General features: G+C 37.7%; 1 protein-coding gene across 9 annotated transcripts in view; it reads right to left on the bottom strand.

The window, feature by feature from the left end:
- The window catches only part of LOC132783436 (putative uncharacterized protein DDB_G0277255), a 61,530-nt gene that overhangs the window by 27,223 nt on the left and 7,829 nt on the right, over positions 1–26,478 (bottom strand). For 4 of the 9 annotated variants that reach the window (XM_060788582.1, XM_060788584.1, XM_060788586.1 and 1 more), the window contains exons 1-4: positions 17,224–17,718; positions 11,182–11,587; positions 8,740–8,919; positions 4,339–8,681 (exon numbers count right to left, since the gene is read on the bottom strand). In XM_060788582.1, the coding sequence (XP_060644565.1) occupies positions 4,339–8,681; positions 8,740–8,919; positions 11,182–11,254 (4,596 nt within the window). In that variant the 5' untranslated portion in view covers positions 11,255–11,587; positions 17,224–17,718. Of the gene's footprint in view, positions 1–4,338; positions 8,682–8,739; positions 8,920–10,052; positions 10,096–11,181; positions 11,588–17,223; positions 17,719–26,478 lie in introns of those variants that run through there. The other 5 variants (XM_060788588.1, XM_060788589.1, XM_060788590.1 and 2 more) reach the window with 3 other exon arrangements.

Raw genomic sequence — 26,478 nt, 5'->3', positions numbered from 1 at the left:
TACTTAATTCACAAAGAAGTGAACGAAATTGAATTTGTTTTCGAAATGAGATTGAATTGCTTAAGAGAGTACTAAAGAAAATAAATTGGATAAATGCTCGGCTATTTGTAATTTTTATGATGATATACGAGCTCGCCGCAATTGCATCAACACGCGCCCTGCTATTAATTAATATTAAGAATCATCAATTAATTTCCAGCAATTATTTCCTGGGTTCAGCTGCACCTAAAGAGCGCCTCCACATCTATTATATGTAAAAGTATAGAGGGAAAGCTAAGGAAATTGCACCCACACATTTCCCAACGATATACAAATTGATTTGTCAGTGTGGCAGTTGGGTGAAGGGAGAAAAAAATAGAAAAAAGAAACAGAGTAAAGAAAAGCGCGAAATGATAAATAAACTTTGTTTTGTTTAAGAGTTTCTCAATTTTCAATTGTTTACGCGCAAAAAGGAAAATTACACGCTGCGAAAAGAATTGCGGCGAAAATTAAAGGCGTGTGAAAAATAAATTGTGGGCAGCAGCAGCAGCAGCAGCAACATCAGCAGCAGAAGTGACCAGCAACAACAATAGTCTAAACACTGAAACGAGTTGAAAATAAACTGAAATTAATTAAATTTCCTGCCTTTTGCGCACTTTCGCCTAAGGCGTGCTCACGGTGTGGGAAGCCACTGTTGCTCAGACGCCGTACAGTCGTGGCGCATTTCAGGCCAGACTAAATGCCGTTTTAATTTGAATAAATTAGCGAGTCTATTAGACAATGAACAAATACTTAAGCTGTGAGCTCAGCTCTCAGCTAAGCACTAAATATATTGAAGTATTTTAATTAGTTAAAGCGAAGTTAAGTAGTATGTGTGCAATTTAGGTATTTAAAAGAAAGCGTTTTTTTCTCCGTTTGCCGCTTTTTTGCGACTTCTTCGCATATTTTCAAGTTGACTTTTTCCGCAACCATGAAAAGCAAGTTGCATTTTCCAATCTTTTTGTCGCAATTGTTTTGACATTTTAGGCAAATGCAAGAAAGAGAAAGGTATAGATGGTAGACATGCATTTGTTGAGGCAAAACGAATTGCTGCAAATATGGCAATGAAAAAATCGTTTAGGCACTTTACAATTGCCACCAAAGATAAGACAGTCTAGGTATTGGTAAAAGAAACAGGTAGAAAATACCCAGTGAGAAAGAGAGAGGAAGGAAAAGAGAGCAAGTGTTATTGTTAAAGCAACAGATGGCAAGAGCATAAAATTAATCTAACAGCAAACGATTTACAGCTGCTGCTCCTACGTGACAGGCGACATCAGCATCGATCATGTAACATTAACAGCGCTGTTACAATGCACTGTTAGAGTGCTAAGAGAGAGAAAGAGAGAGCTGCTCTCAGTTTGGCAGACAGCCAAGCGCCTTGGGCGATGTTTTGTGCGCCATGCTATGTTTTTACCTTCGCCTTCGCCTTCAACTATTTACAACGTCGACTGCTCGTAAAGCGACTGAGAATGAATGTTAACGCAAATATTTGATGAAAATGAAATCTAAGCGCGCTGCGAACAATTGAAAGCCGTTGGAACGCACACACATTAAATAATCATCAGACTATGGGGGTAGGTGGGGTAAAGGTGCAGTTTGTTTTGGGTTCTTGTACTTAGTTGTTGTACTATCAGAAAGCACACGCACAGATAAGCAAATAAATAAAGACGTAGTAGTACTTATGTAGTCATTGTACTAGAAGAAGAAGCAGAATTCCACTAACCAAAATACTGGGTCGCGCTTTTCTTTAGAGAAATTTCTGAGATTTATTGTGCTATCACAAGAATTTGTTTGCGCGCATTACAAAGACAAAAAGATTTACAAATTTTAATTAAGTTTCATAATTGGTATGCTTGAGGGGGGACAACCACAACAACATAATAACAATATCTATGTTTTGCTTTCATTTTTCTGAGCAATTATTTGATTATTATTTTCGTTTTTTCATTATTATTCCACTTGACAACTCACAAGCGCAACGCGACGCAACGCAACGCAACGCAAAAAATACAAAGTCACATTTCCGCACGAGCAAACAAATACTTCAACAAGTACTAACTATATACAAATGTACAAATATCCACATAACATACATAAAGACAGTTAAATTTGAACGGAAATCAAGGCGAAAGTTTTTCGACGTGGGAGTAGAAGAAACATAGAAGACAAAGACATAAAAGACGCCAAAAATGGGCGCAGTTTCAATCACGACTTAAAAAACAAATTCGAACAAAATCTATGCAAATGAGACGTAGTTTTTACTTAGTCAGCCTTCTATAAGCAATGAAACATTCTCAATATGATTTATCTAATTTCCAAATTCACATACTATATGGTATGTATATATCTATCTAGGTATACATGCGAAATCTAAACATTTGAAAACTCTTGAGTTTTATATACATTTTTATGCATTCTTTCAGTTTCAGTTGAGAGAGAAACGGCATTGAGTCATCTGTTAAATTTTATTTTTCAAATCATTCTATTTATAAACAATGTTTTGCATATCTTCTCGTCTGTTTAACTAAAAACCAGATACATTTATTGCAAAATTTCGCTTCAAACTGGAAACGAAAACAAGTTCGATAATATAATAATAAGTAAACCCAAATTGAATGTCATTCTTAGATATCGTTGCAGTTATTTAACATGATAAGATAGTTGAAATTTTACTTTATCGATTTTGTAAGTGCAAATTTTATTACGAAAATGTTGCAAAAAACGATAAAATGAAAAAAATCAATAAGCGCCTTTTGTAAGAATTCTACATTGATTTCCATTGTTATCCTGCATAATTAATCTTAATAAATTAATCAGTTTCAATGTCGAGCACACCTGAATAAATCATGAGGAAATTCTGCACATCGCCGACACACACTGGTGGCCAAAATAATGTGCACACCATTAGGCAACAGCCCAAACAAAAGTTTCATTTTTATGGATTAATTTAATAACAGCAGCTAAAGTAATATACTACAAAGTTGGATGAAATACACAATAAGTGGGCCAACTTTTGGGTCAACAGTTTTATGCGAACCTTTCGTTAACAAAAGACGGCCCAACGTCTTGATTAACATAATGGGAAAAAAATTGTGCAGACAAAATGTAACGAGGCAAAAAGCTGCAAAAACAAAGAGACGAAAGGAGGAGGAGGAGGTAGGAGGGAGGTTGAGGTCAGTAGGGGGAGGAATGCGGTGGCACATCATTACACACCACATTATACAACTAAGGTCAAGTGGTCATTGTCTCAGCAGCCGCAGCCGCAACCGCAGCAGCAGCAGCAACAGAAGATGACATTAAATTGCTCGTAATTTGTTGAGGAGCCATAAAAACGCGTCTTGAGCAAATTAAGAGAAAATGCGAGGCGACAAACCAACAACAACAACAATGTCATTGAGAGATGCTCCAAGGACTAACACTGCGTATGTGTGCCTGTATTCACACCCATACACACACACGTTTACACACACGAGCATATTCAAAGAGCTTCTAATAAATCAAAACGCAACTCAACACGCGTTTCGTGGGCGTTTTAAAACGCGTGCACGTTCCAAAGCCGATTAGCGGGCGAATTATGAACGCAAAAGGATACGAAATAATATTAATGGATATGCGACACGCATTAGAAGCGAGAACTGAGAGTGGGAGAGTGGGAGTAAGAAGAACAAAAAGAGATGACACAAAAATGCACAGTTATTATGTCTGTTACGCGCGAATGAATGACAGAACATAGACCGAAGTGGGGGTGGGGAGAGAAGGGGAAGAGAGTGTCGCAAGCTACCGAAATCAATTAACAGCCGTAAGTGGAAATGCAAGAACTAGAGCAAACGAGACAGCTGCCCCAACAATGCAGGATTAAATGTGGGGCAGAGAGGGAGAGCAAATGTAAATCGCTTCGCATGCATAATTTGCACATTGAGAGAAAATAAACACGAAAAGGAGCAAAGAAAACGTAATAATAATATTGTAATAGGCAAATACTAAAGACAACTCTGGCATCGACTAGCAAATACCCTAGAAAATGTCATTTAAAATATAAATTATTCATATATCCAAATGTTAAAATTTATAATTACTTATATTTTTAACTGAAACTCCAACTGACCCAAAGAACGAAACAACCTCATTTGGGCACTGAATATAGTGCAAGGCAAGGGAGCGGCTTGCTTTTGGGGATGATGATGATGGCACGAGACAAAAGCCATAAAAACTATGTGTAAGTAGTTTTGCCAGCCAACCCCAAATGGGCCAACCAGCAAGAAGGGAGAGGGGAGAGGGAGAAGGGCATGAATGGATTTTTACGGTTTTTTTGGTACTCACCAAAACATTCTTTTGATTCTCTTTATCCAACAGAAATTCCATGCTTTTGTGCGGTCTTCGCACCGATGCAATTTGCACTCCGCTCGCCTGATTCGATGTTTTGATGTGCTGACCCCCTTGCCCATCAACGTCGTCATCGTCATCATCATCTTCATGCTCAACATCATAAGCAGCACTGGTCACATTCAACCGTTTGACCAAATAACGTTTGTGCTGCTGATGCACTGGATTGCAAGTGATGTCCATCAACGAACGCGTCTTGCCCGATATAACCGTTTCGTGTGTGTCCAAATTGGTCTCGATGAGACCCATCTTATTGTCCAGCATGGGCGAGACAGCAACCGGCACCGCGGTGACCATGGTGAGGGGACGCGACGATGCACCGGCGCCCAGCTGATTGAACATTTGCGTCTTTTGTGCAACGCTAGCACGCGATGGCGATTCTGTACCCGTTACGCCCGCAACCGTTTCCGTTTCGCGCATCGCTGTTGTGTTTGTCTGCTGGTGGCCCGATGTCAACTGTTTGGCAAATGCCGCATACTGTTCCCTTTCGGCATCCAACAGAGCATTGCTGGCATGGGCAGCACTGGAGACAGCCACAGCTGCCGGTTGTTGCTGATGGGCAGCACTGGTTGGCGCATGCGTCAGACGAGGCGGCTGCTTGGGCAACGGCGGTTTGCCTGTGACCAGCTTCTGCAGCGTTGACGTTTTGGGCAACTGTTCCAACTCAGCTGTTGTTGTGGTTTGGCGGCTGTGCATGCTCGCTGTGCTCGCCTCCGAGATGTTGCTGTCGTCGAGTGCGCCGCTGTTGCTGCGTGGCGGTTTAAGGGGTATGTGTACGATATCCTGTGATTTGCCATTGCTCTGCTGCGTTTGTTTTGCGCTCTGCTTGGCGGCCTTTGTTGTTGTCGCCGGCTGTTGTTGTTGCTGCTGCTGCTGTTGTTGTTGCTGCTGCTTCTTCTTGCGACGCAACGAGAAACGCAAACCGTGCGCGAAACGCGATAGAAAACTCTTTGAGCTGGGATGCTTTTCATCTGTTTTATTTGCGCGTTGCTTCAGCGGCGATTCGTTGTTGTTGCCACTGGGCGTCAAGGAGACGGATTGCGATGATTTCGACATGTTGCTGCGATCAAAGTGACGATGATGATCGACGTCGTCGATGTCAATATCGTTGTCGTAACGCTGCAGCAGCTGCTGCGAGGCGTACAAAATGTGATGAGCGCGATTTGTGGGCGGTTCACTTAAGATGGGCAAGTGCAGGCTTAAGGGACGCGTTGGCAAATTATTTGCAACTGGCACTTGAACGGTAACTGGATGTGGAACTGTGGCTGGAACTGGAGCGACGAGCGCGGACGACGAGCTCGCGACGACGCGTGTTTCAAGACTGACGGCAGCAGTGACGCTTGGCACTGAAACCGCCGTCGTCGTTGCTGGCTGCGATGTTTGCGATGTTTTCGTTTGTGGCTGCTGCTGTTGCTGCTGCGTCGTTTGCTGCTGGTTTGTGTCCGCGCTAGCGATGTTTTCGTTGTTATCATCGCTCTCTGCGCTCTTCTCATCGATCGCACACTCACGCTCTGGCGCTCTTTGTTCACGCTGCTCTCGCTGCTGCGTTTCTCTTAGCTGCTGTTGCGACGCTGTTAACTGCTGCTGCTGTTGCGTCGCTGTTAACTGCAGATGCTGTTGTTGCAGTGCCCTTAGCTGTTGTTGCTGCTGCTCTGCATTGTAGCGCGCAGCAATATTCTCGTTCTCTTTGGTGTTATAAATAACAGTGGCATCGTTATCCTCCTCCTCCTCTTGCCCATCGTCATCCTCCTCCTCCTGATCGCTGCTCTGTTCCTCTGGCGGCTCCTCCGAAGATTGTTCTTGCCAGGAATATTTGCTGACCACAGGGCAAAAGCTCACCTCTTTGCTGAACGAGTTACGTGATCCAGCTGGCAATAAGATGCCCAATGGCTTCGGTTGTGCGGCTGTTTGTGGCAGCTGATGCATTGAATTGTGCGCACTGCTCACATAGATGTCATCCTCCGTCTCCTGGCCACCGCCATCAAAGGCAGAAAGATTGGGCGTGCTGCTCACCAGACTACGCTGCTTGGCTGTGGTGCTCTGGAAGCGACGCTTGGGCAGCATACGAACTGGCTGTGCTGCTTTGTTGTGGCAACTGTTGCTGCTGGGCTGGGTCGGCGGCACATCGATGTTGCACTGTTCCAGCGATTGGGCGTACGAAGTGCGTAGATTGGTGGGATCCTGATCGAAGGTCTTGCCGAAGCTGCTGAAACTGAGCACAGGTGTCACCTCCTGTGATAGCACCACTGGCTCCTTATCCGCCTGGCCACTGCGTCGTTGTCGCGCCGGCGGTTTGCGTATTGTGAGCTGCACATGTTGCACTTGTGGTGGCGCCTCATCCACTAAATCTTGCACCGATTTGTGGGGCACCGGTTGCTTCTCCTCTACGTCGACTGCTTTGTCATTGAGTATGGAGACGTTCTTGTCGTAGATCTGACTCAGTTCGTCGAGCAGAAAGTTACCCTTGCAAATGAGATGCTCGTAATCCTTGCCACCCCGCTTATCCATGTCTGTGAAGGAGCTGCGTTTGCAATTCTCCCGCTGATCCGTGTAATCCAAGAGTGTCAAATTCTGATAGCTGGCATTCAAATACCCTGCGCCAGCTGAAGCTCCGCCGCCGCGATCGTTCCAGCTGCAGCTGCGTCGAATGCGCGGCAAACTGTGGCAATCAAACTGATCTAGATCCTCGCTAGAACTGTGTCCGTCGCTGCTGCTCGGTCGATTGGCGCGTGGACGATTGGCGCGTCTGCGACGTCCCAGCTGCTGCAGCTCGTTGGGCACGCTGCTCGTCGTCGAGGCTCTTGTGGCCAGCACTGGTGAGCACTCGGCAGAGGAGCTGCTGCGGCTGCTGCTGCTTCTGCTGTTGTTGTTGTTGCTGTTGTTGGCCAGCACGTAGCTGTTGTTGTCCGCTATTGATTTGGGAGACGAACCTCGCGGCTCGCGTATGTCGGGCAAACTGTTGCGCAGCCAAGTGAACGAGGCGGCAGACGACGATGACGATGGCGACGACGACGACGACGAAGACGCAGGCGATGCCAACGACGTCGACGGCATAGAAGAGGCTGTTGTTGATGAGCCGCTGGGCGTTGGGGATAGCGAAGGCGAACGCGATGGCGATGCCGATGGTGATGGAGATGGCGAGCGTGCGCCTCTCTCGCCGCTATTTATAGATGATGTTGGAGAGCATGGCGAAGACGATGTCGACGACGACGATGAGCGCGGCGTCGTCGTCGTCTCATTTGTCTGCTCTATTTTTGTCTGACACAAATCATTGGAGTTTTTGGAATGCGTTGCTAACGCTAACGCTGTTGCCGCCGCCTTTGCTTTGGCTGTTTCCACTTCCACTTCGTGCTCCAGCAGCAGCAGCTCCTCCATCTCCTCCTCTTCGCACAGCTTGTCGAAATTCTTTGGTATGCTTTTCGATTTGGCGCGTCGCAATGTGCTGCCCGGCTCCCCATAGCCCGAATCCTCTGACAAATTCTCCGCCGAATTCAGCGGCAATCTCCTAGCTCCGCCTGCATCCTGTTTGCCCGGACAAGCGCTAAGCATCGAGTGTCCGCTGCTGTCGCTGCTCGAGGTGCTGCTCGACTCCGAGTCCGACTTCAGCTCGGCCTGATGATGCAGACTCTTGCAGGCGCCAAACAACTCTCGCTGCTGCTCCTCAAAGTCCAATTTATGCAGCTCATAATACGTCTGATGCAGTCGACCATCGCTGGACTCGTAGCGCTTCAGCAGCGATGTCGCCGAACCACGTCGACTGTCTGGATTGCTGTGGCTGCCTCCAACGCTGCCTGCAACGCTGCCACTGCCGCTGTTTCCGCTACTGCTGGCCATCGTCTCGCAGCTGAGCAACGAGGGAGAACTGTTCCCTAAGCTGCTCATGCTCTGGTGCTGTTCCTGCAACGTCATCTGTCGCTCCAGGGACTCGAACTGCACCAGCGACGAGCTGCGCGACAGCGAATGATACGAATCGTTGTCCGAGTAGAAGTCATCAAACGAGCAGCCACCTCGCCTGCTTCCTGTGCTGTTCCTTTGTCCCTGACTGCCATAACTGTCGCGGGCACAGGCTTCGAGTGCGAGGAAGCGCTCCAGACTGTTGTGTGAGTCCGCATCGTAGCGTGGCGGAGGTGGACGTCGCAGCTGCACCACATCCTCCAAGCTGTGTGGTTGTTGTTGTTGTGACTGCTGCAGTTGTTGCAGTTGCATCATTTGTTCATCCTGCGAGCGACGCGCTCGCTTTGGCGGGCAAGCAAAGTCACGTTCGGACATGGCGTCGATATCTGCAAGTGATTGAGAGATTAGTCACTGCACTAAACTGTTTATTGGCACTTTATTTACCCTTGTTAATTTCGACTCTGATGACCGAACCCGTTTCAGACTCTGCGGAGCTCCAGAAGCCGCCGCAGCTGCCACGATGCTCGTAACCGTTCCAACTGTTCTGCGCATGCTCCTCGTCCTCGGACGTCTCCTCCATGATGGGCTCCAGCATTTGCCGTGAGTTCGACAAGTCCATCACATCTGCAAATTTAAAAGCAAAGTTAAAAGTTCAGTTAGTAAAATAATTATTGTTTAGCGAATTTTATATTTATTGTTTTATATATTAAACGGCAAAATTTATTTTTAAATATATTCATATTAGGCATTAGTGAAAACATGTTTTTTTTTTCTTAAAATTTGTTTTACTTTTATTTAAATTATTTGTTTATTTATTTAATTTGTTGCATTTTCATAAGAACCTATTTCATATGTATTTTTTTATACCTCCTTTTTAATGTAGTTCAGTATTATTTATTATAAAAAGCGTAATACACTCTCTACAATTTAATATTTTTACATTTTTGTATAGCATTTAATATTTTTAAAAATTTTATGACTGACAAAAAAGTATTTTATCGTACCGAAATTATTTTATGTTCTATTTTATTAAACTAGTTTTTTTTAATTTAGTTATCAATCATTTTATTTTTATCGTATTTTATTTTATTTTCTTAAGCCAGAATTTCAGTCTAGTCAGATTATTATTAATTATTAAAAATGATTTATTGCAAGCCGAATTTAATTTTGATAATTTGAATTCAGTTAGATTATTATTATATAGAAATAATGATTTATTGCAAGCTATTTTCAGTTGTCATAAATATATTGTATTAATCGTAAGTTTTATTTATTATTATAAATTATCTTATATTGTTTATCTATTATTAATGCTATATATTTAAATGAATTGTTTTTAAAAATGTATTCAATTATTTATATATATTATTTAATATTTCATATTTTATTGCGATTATTTTGGCAATGAGAATTTGACGAATTTGAAAGTTGCCTTTATTTACATTTTTCTATTATCAGTTGTTATTAGACAGTTGGTTTTATTAGTTAATTAATTTTTTTTAATTAAAATTGATTTACGAAGGTGACTTTCGATGAAAGCCAAGCTTGGATTGAAGTCCATGGCTGCTGAGACCTTGGACTGTCATTTTGATTTTTTCAATTCAAAGAAAATTATAAATCATAAACATTTATTATACTTTGTTGCTTTATTTACTTTTTGTTTATTATTTATGTTTCATCATTTATTAGATTAAATATAATATAAATTATGTTATTTATTCATCATTTAATTTTATTGTTTTTATTATTCCGCGTACTTAGAAGGCGCGCCTGGCATTTGCGCATCTTTGCAGCTCCGTCTCCAGCTGTGCCTGCCACAAAACTGAACTGCCATCAAACAACTGTCGAGTAGAATTCTGCGACAGTCTGCACACAGCATAACATCGCATCGTTGATGCCGGCCCCAGGCACCGGCAATCTCGCAGTCCTCCATTCAACAACAGTCACAGTCAGAGCAACAACAACGAAAAAAACAAAGACTGCAATTGCAACTGCAACTGCAACTGTTGCAATGATCTTATCGCAATGCGCCCGCATCGGGATCGCCTCAGTCGACAAACTTTGCCTCATCTTCTGCTTCTGCTTCTGCTTTTGCCTCATTCGGCATGAATCATGCCGCTTAATTATGCAATTTATTAATAAAGCGTTGGGCATAAAAGTGACCAGCTGAGCATGTTTGTATGCCAATGACATTAGTCTAAAGCGACACTAATAGACGACATCAATCACAGACAGTGCAGCTAATGACACTGGCTGCAAGTGACTGTGAGATTAATTTTTAATTTGAAGAAGCAGAGCAATTGCTACTTAAGCAAATGTTGAGTATAATTATTAAATTGAAACTGCAATCGGAATAATTTAGCACACATAAAAAAGCTTTCAAATTTGATAAAAGCTTAATGCTAACTTAATCCACTACATGTAGGCTTTCAAAAGAGCAATATTGTGTAATATGAGCTTTCAAAGTTCAATAAAGCTTGTTGATAGCTTGATCTACTAAATCGATTGACTTTAAGCTTTAAGAGTTGAATAAAGTGTAGTAGTTTTAAAGAGCTTTCGACTTAAGTTGTTCAATAGCGAAAAATTCAAACTAGTGTCATATGTCAAAGATAAAAAGATAAGAAAAACCCAAGCAAAGGCACCGTAGACTGCTTTCATTGTTTATAACAACTCAAGAAGGATTATTTAAGCAATGCAGCGTCATTGATTGCGACAGCTTTATTTATAGCTCTTGCTTTTAATCGACTAGGTGGTATATAGTACATAACTTTTTCTGATTAAATTGCTTTCTTGAATTATATATTTATAGGTCACTTCCTTAGTCTTTTAAATCACTTCATCCAACACTCCAAGAATATATAAAACTATTATCAGTATTGCACTCACCTTGGTGCTCAAATGCACCCAGATTCCAGTTAACTGGTGTGTTCAGATAACCAGCCAGATCCAAGTGTTCCATGTTGAATTTGGCAAGTGTTTCAGCTCAAGTCTTTTTTTTGTAGAAGTAGAAGTAGAATTATATCTGTTTGTGGTATTCCTATGTAGCTTTTGTCTAGCGCTAAATGGTTAACACTAATGTATTTATATCGTTGTTGCAATGCTTAGTCTCCAAGTATCACATCGGTTCGTTTCTGATTCTTCAGGTTCTCCTCATTGAATGCAACTGAGGCACATAGTACCATTTATTTCCATTTGCCTTATCGCAATTATTTTCAGTTTGAGTTACTCTGCAATTTGGCGGCAGCATTCGGTACAGACTTTTTTTTGTATTTTCGATAAGCGAAAACGATATCTGCAAAAAAAACAAACAAAACAAAAACCGCAACAATGGCAAAACGTTAGTACAAATTGGTGATAGCAGTCGCAGTAAATGTGGTCACAAAATAAGGCTGGGAATGCCAATATTTACTGCAATTCAAATTAAGTACGTTTAAGTACACTTTGGTACATTTTAAAATCATTGATGAATAATACCTTACAACCTTTTTTATACTATACAAAAAATGAATATTGCTTATTATTACTGTAATTTAAACAAGAAACGCAATACATACAAATATAAAGTATTTTAGTACACTTTTGTTGAATTTTTCAATTTAAATTGTTAATGAAAAATATTTAAATAGAATTAATATACATTCGTTTCTTGCATAGTTTTTAGCTTTACTATTTAATAAATAATAATAAAAATTAACGAATTGGTCAAAACATATTTAGAGCATTTTAGTACACTTTGGTACATTTGTTATTTGCGTCTCTTTTTAAAATAAGAATTATTATTTTATAATCAATGCAAACATAAAATCTAATAAATAACATTTTAGAACACTTTAGTACTTTTTCAAACATTTTGCATATTTTAATCATTAATGAAGAATATCAAATTTAAGTGTATTATACATTACGATACGATTACGAAACGATAGTTTTTAATTATTTTACTATAAATAATATCAAGTTTAGAACATTTTAGTACACTTTGGCACATTTGAAAATTCAAAACACTGATGAAGTATTTTTAAATAAAGAAGAAACAATTTAAATTATAATAAAGTATTCAAAATGGAAAATGAGAAAAAATCTAAGTATAGACAATTTTAGAGCACTTTGGTGTTTGTAAAATTGTTGATAAATAAAAATTTAAATGAAATCCCTTTTTTGACTAACAATATACCCAACATGGTTGAAAATTGAGACTCAATAAAGCTAGAAAGACTTTTTATACAACTTTCCGTTTTTGGTGCACTTCAAATGAATAACTTAATTCACCTACTTAATAAAATATGTTTTACCTAAAGCAACGAATAATTTTAAATGCAGAAACCCCATTTAGGAATGTTTCTCAATGAATCTATTCAGAGAATGTTAATGAGTGTCATAAAAGACAAGCTATTCAGAGACAATAAATAACTTTTTTAGCATATTTTAGTTGATGTTGTCAAGACTTGGATGGTGCCCGAAGCTCAATACACGATTAATAGTGAGACGTGGGCGCATTTAATTGCTCCAGTCGAATGCTAATATATAGTTTTGTATGCTGTGCACATGGCGAAATGTACTATAAATATAAATTATGAATACAAATATAATTGGAAATCGGCTCCTGTCGAACTGCAATTCGCGCAGTGGGCGATCGACGCGATCGGTGATCGTTGATCGGCGAAACGAGACTCGAGAGTCGCAAGTAGTTGTTTGCTTTGTGTTGTCAGGCTGCATTTAATACTTGAGTACATAGTATACATTACAATTTCTAGATTTTGTTTAAAGTATTTTCACGCCACATCGGAGAAGCACATGGAGCAAAACAAGCGATAACCCAATTCCCTGTCCGCACTTTTCAATGTCATACGGGAGAGAGCTGAGTTGAGAACTGTTCTGGCATTTCAATTTTGTTGTATTTAGTTTCATTCGATTCCACCATATAAACAGGGAAAATTTGTTTTCGCCTTAACGTCACTTGGGGCATTCGACCTGTTGTTTACTTCGCAATTTGTGCTATGTAAACTCAAGTTATTTATAAATCGATTGGAAATATACACACAATATATTGCACAATATCCGCGCTCCACAAAAATTTACAAAGAAATTTAATTTGGGCGAAAAAGTGCGAGTATAGAATTGTGAAATAAACAGGCCAATTGTTTGAGATCCAAGAGATATGTCAAGGCATTGCCAGGTAAACAGTGACTAGTGTTAATATCATTGCAATAGATTGATTTCAATCATTCGACAGGCATTGGCTCAATATCAGGTTGTTGGCTTGATTGCAAATTGTGTACTATAATGATTAACAAGCAAAACACAGTCCTAAACAAAATATTTATTATTGGACGTGATGGACGTCTGTCTGCCAGTTCGTCTGGTTTAATGAACAACTCAATCACTGTGATTTTAGAGCTACGAAATTTGGAAATTATATTTGCTTTTGGGGGTATTGAAATTTATTGACTTGTTTCTCTAAGTAATTTAGTACAGTTAACTAATTTTTAGAACACAATTTATGTCATATGCTTTATAATCTACAACATTTAAATACTGATTCTGATATTATCAGCTTCAACCTTGAACAATTTAGCACAATTTTAATACGCATTGTGGATTATGTTTGCTTTATTTTGATGAAATTTATTGCTGTCGCCTAAAAAAAGCGAAGATTTATGTGAAGTAGAAAAGTGATTTACAACAAGCTCTGATTTTTTTAAATTAATACATTTCACTATCTTGAACAACCAAACGCTTTTCAGCCGATAAGACAATATTCAACTGATTTTATACTGTCGACTTCAAAGTAATGAAATTTAGCACATGTTTAGTACACCAAAACATTGACGTCTTTTGCCAATGCATGACTAAGCGGGGTCAACAGCTGAACGATCTATTTATTAAAATATTAAACACACTTTTCGGACAATTAAGCAATTTGAACTGAATCTATACTTTCGACTTCAAAGTATTACAATTTAGCACGCTTTTAGCACCCCATATATTGACGTCTTTTTGTATTTTGCCAATGCATGACACAGCGGCATCAACAGCTGAACGATTATTTATAATGTTGGCGCTGTTTAGAACAGATTTATTTTACGTCATTTCAACAGTTTTCACTTTCAAGCCGCTTCTTCTTGGTATAATAAGAAAAGCTGTCATAACTGTAACAAATCATGACCAATTAATCAGCGCAATATTCAAAATGGTCTTGGCTGTAAACAGAACACTTTGACAGCTGTCGAACAAACCAACGGAGGAGGAAAAAGAAAACACATGTAGGGTATTAGATGGCATCGAGTAGGCAACATAAAAATCACAGCAGCAGAATGACATCAATCTTGTATCTTTGGCTTCCTCGACAGCTTATCGTCGAGACGAGATAGAATAATTGTATACAACACCAAAAGTTGAAGGTTGCCTTTTTTTTTTAAGCAGAGATACTTGAGAAAATAGATAAGATAGAAGCAACTTTGTATGTTGTACATATGACGGAAAATTACCGATCGAAGAGACACCCTATATACAATAAAAATAATTATAAATCGGAAGTTATTTACTTTTGGCTTTGCCCAGTGCATCCATCAATTTCTTGGCCCACTAAGCCCACTACCCTGAACTTTGGAACAGTGCGAAAAAACGACACATGAGGAAGGCAAATGATAAACGAAAAAGTTACAAATATACTTTCGTGTATACACAATTGTTGTGTGTCGTCTGCAGGGGCTATTTCATTAGTGATAATGCGTTGTTCAATTGAGAGAGATTGTCACATGTACTAAATACAACAACAACAAAAAGAAAAAACAGCGCACACAAGTCATTCACTCGAAGTAAAAAACGAAAAGCGAGCCAACAAGCAACAAAAATAAATAAATAAATAAGTTCACATGCCAAATTAAACGAAATGCGTCACATTTCGTACTCTTCTATAAATAAAATGTCTAAAAAAAAGGAGGCCTAAGAAGCGACAATAACAACAACAACAACAACAACTACAGCGAGAAGGGCAGGAAAATGTTCTTAGAAAAGCATAAATTATTTTATTAGATAGTAGTCTGGTTGATCTTTCTCTTCGCGCCGTTCGTGCGTACAGTGTGTACGTAAAGTATTTGGTCAGAGATTGCGGAAAAGCGTTTAAAACTCTAGCTGCGGCCATCTGGCCTTCTATTGTATTATCCGAACTGTTTGGGATCACGCTCCGTCTGCCAGTTGCCAGTTGCCAGCAGCTTTTTTAATTGCAAAAGTTCACTTGCCACAGAAATGTGCAGTTATAAATTGTTTCGTATTTTGTTGATTTTCTCATACCCTGTACTGAGAGCATAGTAAGAAAAGGGTCGATTAGACCGCTGAGTGTTTCTAATAGCTATCAGCTTATAAGCTTTATTAACTTCAGATGCTCACTCTTCACTTCCTAATAAAAGCATTCACTTTTTATTTGCATAACATGTTTAATTCCTGAAGATTTTAGTACAATCGGAAAAATAATGAAAAAAATAGATTTAAACAAACAAAAAGTAGAAGCTGCAATTTTATAGCAATCAATTTAAATGTTATTAAGCTTGAATAAATTTATTTTTGAAATACTCAATTCTTAATTTGTTCTCTAACTGTATCTTAAATAAAGAAGCAAATAATATTATGGAATACTAATAAAAATCAATACTAAATTTATAATTTATCACCAGTCTTAATTTATTAAAATCTCTAATGAGATTATAAAATTATAATACCTAATCAACTGCTAACAAAACTAAGCAACTGGACTTCCACTTTAGAAGAAATGAGCTAAAAGATATAAAAAAATACAAAAATCAAGAGGGTATCTTTTAATCAACCCCTTTTGCAAAGCATATCGAACTTTCTTGTGTGTGTTTTCATTTTCTTCTTCTGTTTCTTTTTGCCGGCATGGCTACGCATTGTTTCTGTTTTTGGCTCCTTTGCTTCGATTCTCTGCGCTGCTTATGAATCTCTGTTTATTTTGGTTCATATAAATTTTGAACAATTTCTTGCTGCTGCTGCTTCTGCTGTTGTTCTTGCTGTTGTTGTTGTTGCGGCCAGTTGTTGGCCTTTCATAAACAACAAAGCTCAAGTGAATTATGGAATAAAGGGGATCTCTCTGTTTTGCATCCGACCATGCACAATGTGAGCACGTTTGTTTTGCTCCGCGGCGCGCCTCTTTCCTTATTGTCAAATGACTCACTTGCCTTCATGACCCAAGTATCGCAGCACTTAGCCATATAATATCGTAATAAGTATTCCCAATGAGGGAAAAAATGCCCACATATAAAAACATTTGTGTGTGCTTTCGGATTTCATGGCATTATTGTTATTCTTATCGATATGACGAGCTTATTTGTAATATAGCTAGATTTCAACATCAACACTATTTTAACACAGTTTTATATATTAACATTTGTGCATTATAAAATAATGGAAACTTGAGTCATGCTTTTAAGAAAGTATTTAGTATACTTTTGTATATTCATATTGAACTAAAGTCGTTTGGGCTTGGAAACTGCAATTTTCAACAGTTTAGTACTTTTTTAGTACTTATGTTCTAAAACTTCTTATTGCACACATTGCAAAATTACTCTTAGCGCATATGTACTAAGAAAAGTTGTATCGCAACACGCTGGAACCATGAATCACTAAATTTAGGGGATTCAATTCATTTGAGGTACTTTTGTAAAAGCCTAGCCAGATCGCTTTTCATTTAGTACTAGATTAGAAAGCTTTCATAATCTTCTCAGTTGATCAACTTGCGAACTTCAGCCAAGTGTCAATATTTAAAAGCTTTTTGCAACATTAAACACACACATCAGTGCTGCAATAGTCATAATTTTTCAACACACAAGCCTGAGGTTCTTTATCTCTTAGATACATATATAGAAGCGGAGTTTACTTTTGACAAGTCACGCCCACTGAGTGCAGATTTCTCACCTGTGTTCGTTAAGAATCGGATGTTTCGTTTGCTTTGGCTTTCTGTGTAATCCTTTAACGATGTGCTAAAACCACACAATATATTTTTTAACACCAAGCACGATTATTTTTTTCATATATACAATTTTCTATTATTTTTTTTATTTCGTATTTAGCTCATTGCGTCGAGAGTTAAATGTCGTATTATAGTTTGTTTGTTATCTTTCATAGAATTGAATGCATAACATAACAAATTGTGCGCTGTGATAAGCGTAACAAAAATTTACACACACACAAACAACACAGGAAATGCGCGAGAAATTGGGCAAAAAGTTAAAAAATGTTCGATGCGGGTTCGTTGCCAATTTTCGCAGTGTTCGATTTAGTACTAAAACAAGCGTTCGTTTAGCACACGCGGCGGAGGCCTGGAGGCGAAAGGTGTGTGTCGCGATAACAACAAAAACCAATGTGGAAACGAAAAGTGAAGGCAACAACTAACGACATTTCCGACCAACGACCGCAGCGTCTGAGGTGCGCTTGAGTACTACAACTTATGTACTAAAAAAAACACAAAATAACAGAAAAAACAACAAAATAAAATAAAACACAACACAGACGCAGTCACAGACACAGGCACAGTCACAGTCGCTATAATACAATCGCATTCGCCGCGTCGACGGCGACACGAACATAATTCTTTTGCTTTTGCCTTTTTGTATTTATTTACAATTTAATATTTTTCAACGCAGCGCGAATCGGCGAATTGGCGAATCGTGCGACTGCCGAGCGATGCAGTCTCGAGAGAAAGAGAGAGAGATGCAGAGAAGTGGGATGCGGGCAGATAATGATTGTAAATAAGCAAAAGTATTGCTACCACATTCGGGAACAAAGTCATTTGCAGATGCCGCTTGATGCTGCTGCCGCTTACCACATATTTGGGGCATGACGAGCCTCCTCTTTCCACACGAGCTGGCAAAACCAAACTGGTCAGCCATTTGGTCAGCACACAGTGCAGCACGCCCGAATCACTCAAAATCACACTCAAAGAACTACGTAAGAACGTATCTGTGATAAGGCTTATCACACGAATCATATCACAGTCTGATTACTGTGCTAAGCGATACCTGTGGAACATTGGGCACAAGGCGATTGATAAACGAGCTAAGTAAACACGCTGCAAACTTCACGAACAACTAATCACGATTCAATTATCAAATTATACGAGTAGCAAAACTATTCTCAGCATTATTTACAACTAGTCGAAGCTGCAGTCAAGAGCAGCGATGCTATCTCAATATCAGTGTAATTTTAGAATTCTATTTGGTGTTAATGAAATTGTAAAGTATGAAAACTTCGGTCGAATATTCTGTTATATTACAACTGAAAATATAGAAAATAGCTTTATGGGGCTAAATATTTGCGATCTTTTAATGTATACTAAATAGAGTAATTTTATTTTCTGCATCAATATATTGTGCGCGCTAATTGTGGAGTATTTTGTTTATTATAAAAGGTTCTAAAAATGTCATCAAGATGTCCAAAAACTTAAAAACTTGGAGTTGGCAAATAAATATAGTAAAACAAGTAAATCGAGTGTGCTCGACTGTGAGATATCCGCTACTCGTATTGAATAAAGCAAAGCAGTGCGGTATTATTCTTAAAATATACCAAATAATATAAACCAAATATACTAAAATATTCCTAGATGTCAAAATTCTGAAATACATGAAGTTTGCAAAGTCGTATAAGAAAACAAGTAAGAAAGCTACAGTCGAGGGTGCTCGATTGTGAAATACCCGCTAACCATATTCAATAAAAGCAAAACAGTGCGATATTGTTCTGAAAATATACCACACAATATACCGCAAAATTACTAAAATATACCAAAGACTATACTTGGAGTACTGTTGAAGTACTACATTCAAAATAAACCAAAATGCAGCTGATTGTCAGCCAAAGCAAAGAGTTTACAGAAGGATTCAGCTTATCAAGTGATATCAAAACAAATGCTAAAAAAGTATGTAACTAAAGTATTACAAATTGTTAACAAAACTAGTAAGAAAGTATGTTAGACTCTCTTCAATATAATAGAGATAGTAATATTTATCTAAACAAGAATCACTATACGTAACGAGATAAAACAAAGAGTACTACGAGTATAACTCGTTATTAAAAGAAATATCTTGATGCACTTGAAGACCTTGCATTGTTCCGATTGCCAGTTATCAGATAAAACATTAAAGTAAATTGCTTTATCACTTGAGTTGTGCAAGGCTTTCCTTTGTCTTTAAGTTTCACTAATACGTTGTATTAGTAAAAGTGTTAACAACAAAAAAATAACAGCGTTTAGCAAGTGTAGAAAAGCAAAGGTTTTTTGTTTATAGGTAGACAGTGATAAATCGGTCAACGTGATTGGCATTTGAAGAGACATTCAACATTTCCAATTTCGAATTTCCTTCATTTTCAACTCGTAGTCAAAGCTTCCTCCCAAGTTGAATGTCTGCTTAAGCTAATTGACCCAAGTGATCTCATTCCTCGACTGTTGAATACTATATAGTTCACTATATACTCTATGCATATCGAATGTGTTTTAACACCTTTCGCCAAGTCTGCTTCGGTTACCAACTCTCTGATTGCAGTTTTCATTTCGTTACTCATTTTTTTTATTGTTGTTTAGTTTGCTGTTGATTTTGACTGTGCGCTGTATTTTTTATTTTTTTTCGCACACTCGCTGTCAAAGTTGAAAGTGTAATAAACTTGCGTGTGAAACGCACGAAAAATTTAAACAAAAGGCGCGCTCGCATTTCTATTCATACTATTTTGCACACTTTGGATGGAGATGGATGAATGGACTTTCACTTTCTGTCTGGCTACCAAAAAAAGCTTGGTGGCTGTGACTGTCTGTGAGTCAGAGCTCCATTTGATTTGCAGCTTAAAATTAAAAGATTCATTAACATTTTCGTCTGCTCCCAAAGTCTTTGCCTTAGTCTTTGTCTCAAACAGAGTTTAATACAAAAGTGCAAACAATTGTCGACGTAGATCTAAAAACTCTAGCTTCAACTCCAAGTCAAAGACGAACTCTCAACTCCTACACAATAAAGCTTTACACAATTGCAATCTCATTTTGGTTTTAGATACCCTGTAATGTGTTGACTAAAGGGTAATACAAAATGTATAATTTATGGCATAATAAAAAAATGTTAATGTTTAACCATAAAATCATATAATTTATCATAAAGTTAAATACGCTGTTTAGTGGCGACACTCTATGAAAGTGAACTCACTTTCATTGAAATAAATAAATAAATTAACTAGAAATTCAAACAAATAAATATAATTTATTTTATTGAAGACTAATTATTATTAGATGTTTCTTTACCTAATCACACTCTACCTATCACACTAAATGACCAATGACCAATTTTCACACTAATAACTAAAATAAATAAGATGATTAAATATCACCATATATATTTCTCTATAATAATTTCTCAATTATAAGTAACATACTCGTAAATAAGAAGAGTATGAGTAGCTCTGAATATAATTTAATCACGGTTTATAATTAATACGCTTAATTTGAGCTCTTTTTATGAAGCTTTCTTGCAACATTGCCCATTGCAACAGACTGATCACAGGGTATTGGATTGTCTTGTCGCTATGGGAAGTTGACCGTTTTACATGAATTTTTATTTTGTGCAATTGCTGCGGCTTCTTCAGGCTGCCTTTTGGCCATTTTCAGTTGCGGGAAACTTACGAAATTCGGCGCCAAAGGTAGCGTCGAGTATTGTTTATTGTTGCAGTTGTTTGCTGCTTGCTTGTTGCTGCTTGCTGGTTGCTTGTTACTTTTGTGGTTGTTGTTGCTCGACCATTCTCAGGAGTTGTGCAACACGTTGAGATATTTCAACTGGAAGTTTTCACCGTCAGCGCATAGCAGGAAGTTTCGATATGAAAACTGAATGCAAGTGGTAAATAGACGGACTCTATATCTACCTCTATAAACGTAGGGTCTGAGCACATAATTGATCTCGTGTTTTGTGGCACGCCTTCTGTTTTTTGTTTTTGTGCTTTGAATTGGTTTTACTTTTGGATTTGTTTCATGCAAATTCGCTTAGCTCATTATAAATCATATTTTCTGCTCTAATGAAATGCTCAAAGCGTTTCACAGCCAACCTTGCGGCCAAATTGTTGTGGTCTAATAATTTGATTACAGTTTCGGTTTCTTTGCATTTCGATTCGATTCGATTCGATGTCGAATTCGATGTCGATTCCTGTTTTCGTAACTATGCCACACTTTTATTTCTTGCAGTGTAACTGGTGACATTTTATGGGCAACAAACACTAAATCGCTAAATCACTTGAGCAAATGCAAAATAAAACACACAACAATAAAACACACACACACAAAACTCGTGGGAAAACCGCAAAACTTGTTGAGACTTTTGTGTGGCAATTTATTAGGCTACTCTTCCCCTCCCTCTCCTCTCTGTCTTTCACTCTCGATTCCCAACTTGACAAACTATAGAGTTCATCTTCGTCATCGTTGTTGTCATTATGCAAAAATGCGATTTGCAAGCTTGCTTCACTTCACTTTGTCGCTATTCTCATTATTATTGTTGAATTTCATCTTTTCTGCTGCTGTTGTTATTAATAATTGTATAAATCGGCATTTATCTTGTTTACGTTTCGGCTTAGCAACCATATCGTGTTCTTAATGCGTCTTAACAATTATTCCAAATGCGTAATGAATGAATAAAATCGAGCTCATTGTGAAGATCGAGCGAGAGACTTTGTAGTATTTTTTTGCGACTCTCGTGGGTTGACTCAACATTGATTTTATTGATTTAAAGTTGCTTAGAATAATCTGAATTTCATTCATTAAAACTAGAATAGAATAGTTATTAACATTATCTAATTCTAACGAATTCTACTTAACATGTTTGCTTTTAAACTATAACAAGATTAACATAACGTCATCCATTTTTCAGATCGATTAATTTTCATATTAAAAATAGTTCTAACAAGTGAGAAAGCTAAGATCGTGTGTGCTCGACTGTGAGTTACCCGCTACCCATTTTCAATAAAACGATATGCAAGAAATATACCAAAAAACATATATAAAAATACTAAAAATATACCGTGTGTTTATTTTGGTATATTGATGTAGTACTACATTCAAAATATATAAAGATGATTGATAAATATATTTAAATTAATGTTATATTTATAAATAATATTAAGCTATTTTAATATTATCAATTTGTTATCTATTCTAAGTACCAATTCGTTTAATATTCAAATACTGTACCTCAAATAAATAAAGATATTTTGAACAATTAAATTCTTGAAATTTATTTTTAAGTATTTCATTTTGCATTCTTTATTTATCCATAAATATTACCAGTTTTTGCAATTAATTCTTGGTCTTTCACAGTCACGCACATCTGAGAGTATTCTTCAGCATTCTTACTCATTGATTGAAGAATTTCACCATATGACACAGAGTTCTTGCTGATCATGTTTTGAATTCTAGATGAATGTGTCATTCCTCTAAAATATGCAAAATCAGCTTAGTCTGAACGGATCAGTAAAGAAAATATACAGTTGCTAGTTCTTTCCTAAGTTACATCTCATCATTATTTCCACAACTCATTTAGTGCAAGAGTTTTGCCGAGTCCAGCAATAAATCAATCTTATCTCGGAACTGGGTAACGCCCATTATGTGCCAGTTTTAGACCTCTGGAGAGGCACTGTCAGTGTTTCTGTCATCTTTTTCTCAATTTCGCGTTTTTTTTTTTTGTTCAGTACTATATGACTTTACAAAAAATTCCTAACCGAAACACAGGCGCAGCACAATTTGCAATGCATAAAAATGCCATTAGGCAAAAAAGTAAAAAATGAAAAAATTCAACATTTTGAATGGCAAAATGAAGAAGATGAGGCAGCCAAACAGGCAGAACGACAAACATTTGTCTTGGTTGCGGAATGAGAAAATGAGATTGAGAAACAGCAGCAGCAACAGCAGCAACAGAAGGAGGAGAAGGAGGAAATACTGTGTGCCAAATTTGCTTGGAAGTAGCACAAGAGATCCGCACGGGAGAGGCAACAACAACAATGGATGAGAATGCAGAAGAGAAGCTTCAGCTTCAAAGACTTAGGCGATGACACGCCTCAACGGGAACGGGAATGGGCACGAGAATTGCAGCAAAGTGGCAGTTAAGAACGCAAAAGCCAACACTTGAATGGCCGTCAGTCAGGCGGGCAAAGTGATAAGCCCAGTTAGTCGAAACGGAATGACGCCGGGAAAGTAGATGGGCGTTTAATCAACACACAACCAACACTGAGAGATCAGCATGTGGATCAGATCAGACAACAGCTGGGAAACGTGGGTGCAGCGGAAAAGCTACGTGCAACGATTGCAGATGCTTCGTGCTTTGAGTGTCTCCAGTCAAAGTCATTGGGAAGCTAGCCCATAAATTAGACCCGACTTTGATTTGAATTTATCGTGGCTACCTTTTGATTTCTTCATTCTGCGGTCGCTTGATTAAGTTTATTTATTTTTTTCTGTTTCATTCTGCCTTCTACTTTTGCTGATGGCATAGCTTTCGTAAACGAAACGAAACGAAATGAAATGAAATGAAACCGCACAAAAGCTACAGAAACAAACACAACAACAAACAGAAATCGTCGTCAAGTAAATTAAACAAAACGGGGCTACAAAAGTAGCCACTGTACAGTTTAGTTCTGTGGGAACAAGGTCATCTCCAGTCTGTGAATATTCAAATATTTTGTCGCATGCATATTCTTATTCTTAGCACACTTGTTCTGGGCTCTGGAGTTGAACACAAAGTTCTTCTTCTGTTCACACTATTCGCTTGGGAAACAAGTTGACATGGCTCTTAAAGTGCTGTTATAGCACACACACAGAGAAACCCTTTTGCCAAAACCAAAATGAACAGCAACAAAAAAGAAAAAAGTCTCAAGAACACAAAGAGTGAAACGTTCCTGCCAAGGCTGCCATTAATTAGACTTGATAACTTAATAATATGGCAGACGTATGGAATTTTACCAGCCCGAAGAGTGGAAAGAAGCATGGAAATTATAGTGCACCAAAACATGCAGATACCTTAAAATATTCTTTATGAAAAGAGCCTTAAGGGTGCGACAAAAACAGTGTTTAAAATTATCATGATTTTAAGATTTAAATTCCTTCATTAAATATGTGAATTAGGTTTTGCAACAAGTATCATGATTCAAAATGTTTCACTAACTATTTGCTGAAAAAAGCATTGCAATGATTTTAAGATCCTTTATGAAGTAAGAATATTTATAAAAGTTTTCAAAATGAAGAAATTCAATGATTTAACAATTTAAAATCTTTATAAAAAGAGTTATCGTTACGAAGCAAGCAAATTTTCAAAATATCTTATATTAAATTTTAATTTAAAATCCTAAATCTTGTAGGAAATGTTCTAAGCGTTTGGCAACTAAAATGAATACCACTGCTTCAGTAACTAATTGTTATTTTAAATCAACATTAAAAATGTTTAAAATTCCAATGCTCAACAAATATAGCAGCATAAATTTCGCAATTTCATCGTCATAAAAATCCTTATTTATATTATCCCCCGTATTTGTATTTCTGCCAAATAGTTTTTTAAAAATGATTTCGCACTAAAATCCGATTGGAAATATAAACAAAGATAAAACAAGCATGGTCTTTGTTTGATTATAATTAAAAACAATGCGATTTATTTATTTCTCCTATTTAATAATGTCGTGATTGGAATAGGGCCTAAGTCAGAAACATGACTCATTGCGATTTCAGTTTATCAGCAAATTTATGTTTACGAAGCTGACAAATATCAAATGTAGCATACTTCAAAGTCTATATATAAACTTGGGATTAAAGTCAACTTGCTTGAGATAAACAACATGCCAAATATTTATTGCAATCGTAGAGTAAAGCATAGAGAGAAAAAATATTGACTATGCCGCGGGCAACTCGCGTTTCTGAAGTTGAGCACATATTTTGTTTATAGATGAATAAGAGTCAATAAAAAATGGGCAGAAATTACATAAATTATGCAAATTTAGGCCAAGATAGCCAAAAGGGGTAGTCGAACTATAAAAAAAAACGCCAAAAACAAAACAAAACAAAACGAAACCAAACAAAAAGAAATCGGACCGCGTCCAAGCAAACACCTACACTTTACACACATAACACACAGAGTGTGTGTGTTGTGTCAAAACATCAGCGGACGTAACGCTAATTTTGTGTTTTTTAGTTTATACCGTTTTCAATTTGATCGTTGTTCGTTGTTGTTGTCGATTGTCACTAGTTGTGGGCTCCATTGTCAGGGGCCAATAGCATAATGGGCAGATAGCCAACTTGACAGCTGAGCCAGAGTAAGAGCAAGAGAAGTGCAAGAGATGTCAAGTCACTTATGAAATGATCATTTATAATATTCATTTGAATGGTGAAAGTTATGACAGCAAAAGTCTCAATCAAATGCACTTTAATTGCCAACAAATTAACAAAATGAATTTTCAATTAAAGCCATTGTAAAACTGTGGCCAATTGCATGGCGGAAGTTTCGACAAAACAGCTCAAACAGCAAAAGTGTTAACAAAGAAAAACAAATTGAGTGAAGATTTCAAAAGAATCCCGTCCGAGGTTCATTCAACTTTTCGCAACTTCGCAACTCGACAAACTTCCACAAACTCCGCGTCTAGTCTAATGCTAATCAAGAGCTAAATAGAAACAATTACGCTGCCCAGGCCAAAGATATAGATACGAATAGTGAAAAAAGAGAGTGAGATACAAAAAAGCAAAACGAGTCAAGAAATTAGTTGGCATTAGTACTTACACATCTCTGTTGAGCTTGGAACGTGTCGGAATGGCCAAAACTCAAAACGTTCATTTGCCAAATGGCAATTTGCAATTTGTTTCGAATTTGTTATTGGCTTCAATCGATTCGAGCTGGTTAACTAGAGGTACAATTTGAAGTTGATGTGGCACTAAATGCAATGGATCAATGGATCAAGGCTAAAACAAATAGCTTCCTTTAAGCCGCCATTGCTTTTAATTTGCGTATCAATTGTTAATTGATATTATTAAAGATAGTTTAGAAATATCAGAGCTTAACTAATGAAAAATTGTACATTTTAGTCACAGATTTTTGGCGATTTTATGTTAAGTTATTACATATATTAAGGCTACTTTTAGCATTTTAGACCATAAGTAAAATTTAGGTTGCATTAACAGAAAGATAA

Source organism: Drosophila nasuta, chromosome 2L, assembly GCF_023558535.2.
Source record: "Drosophila nasuta strain 15112-1781.00 chromosome 2L, ASM2355853v1, whole genome shotgun sequence".
NCBI lineage: Eukaryota > Metazoa > Arthropoda > Insecta > Diptera > Drosophilidae > Drosophila > Drosophila nasuta.
The sequence above is the reverse complement of the archived record's forward strand: the minus strand, read 5'-3'. Positions and strand labels throughout refer to the sequence as shown.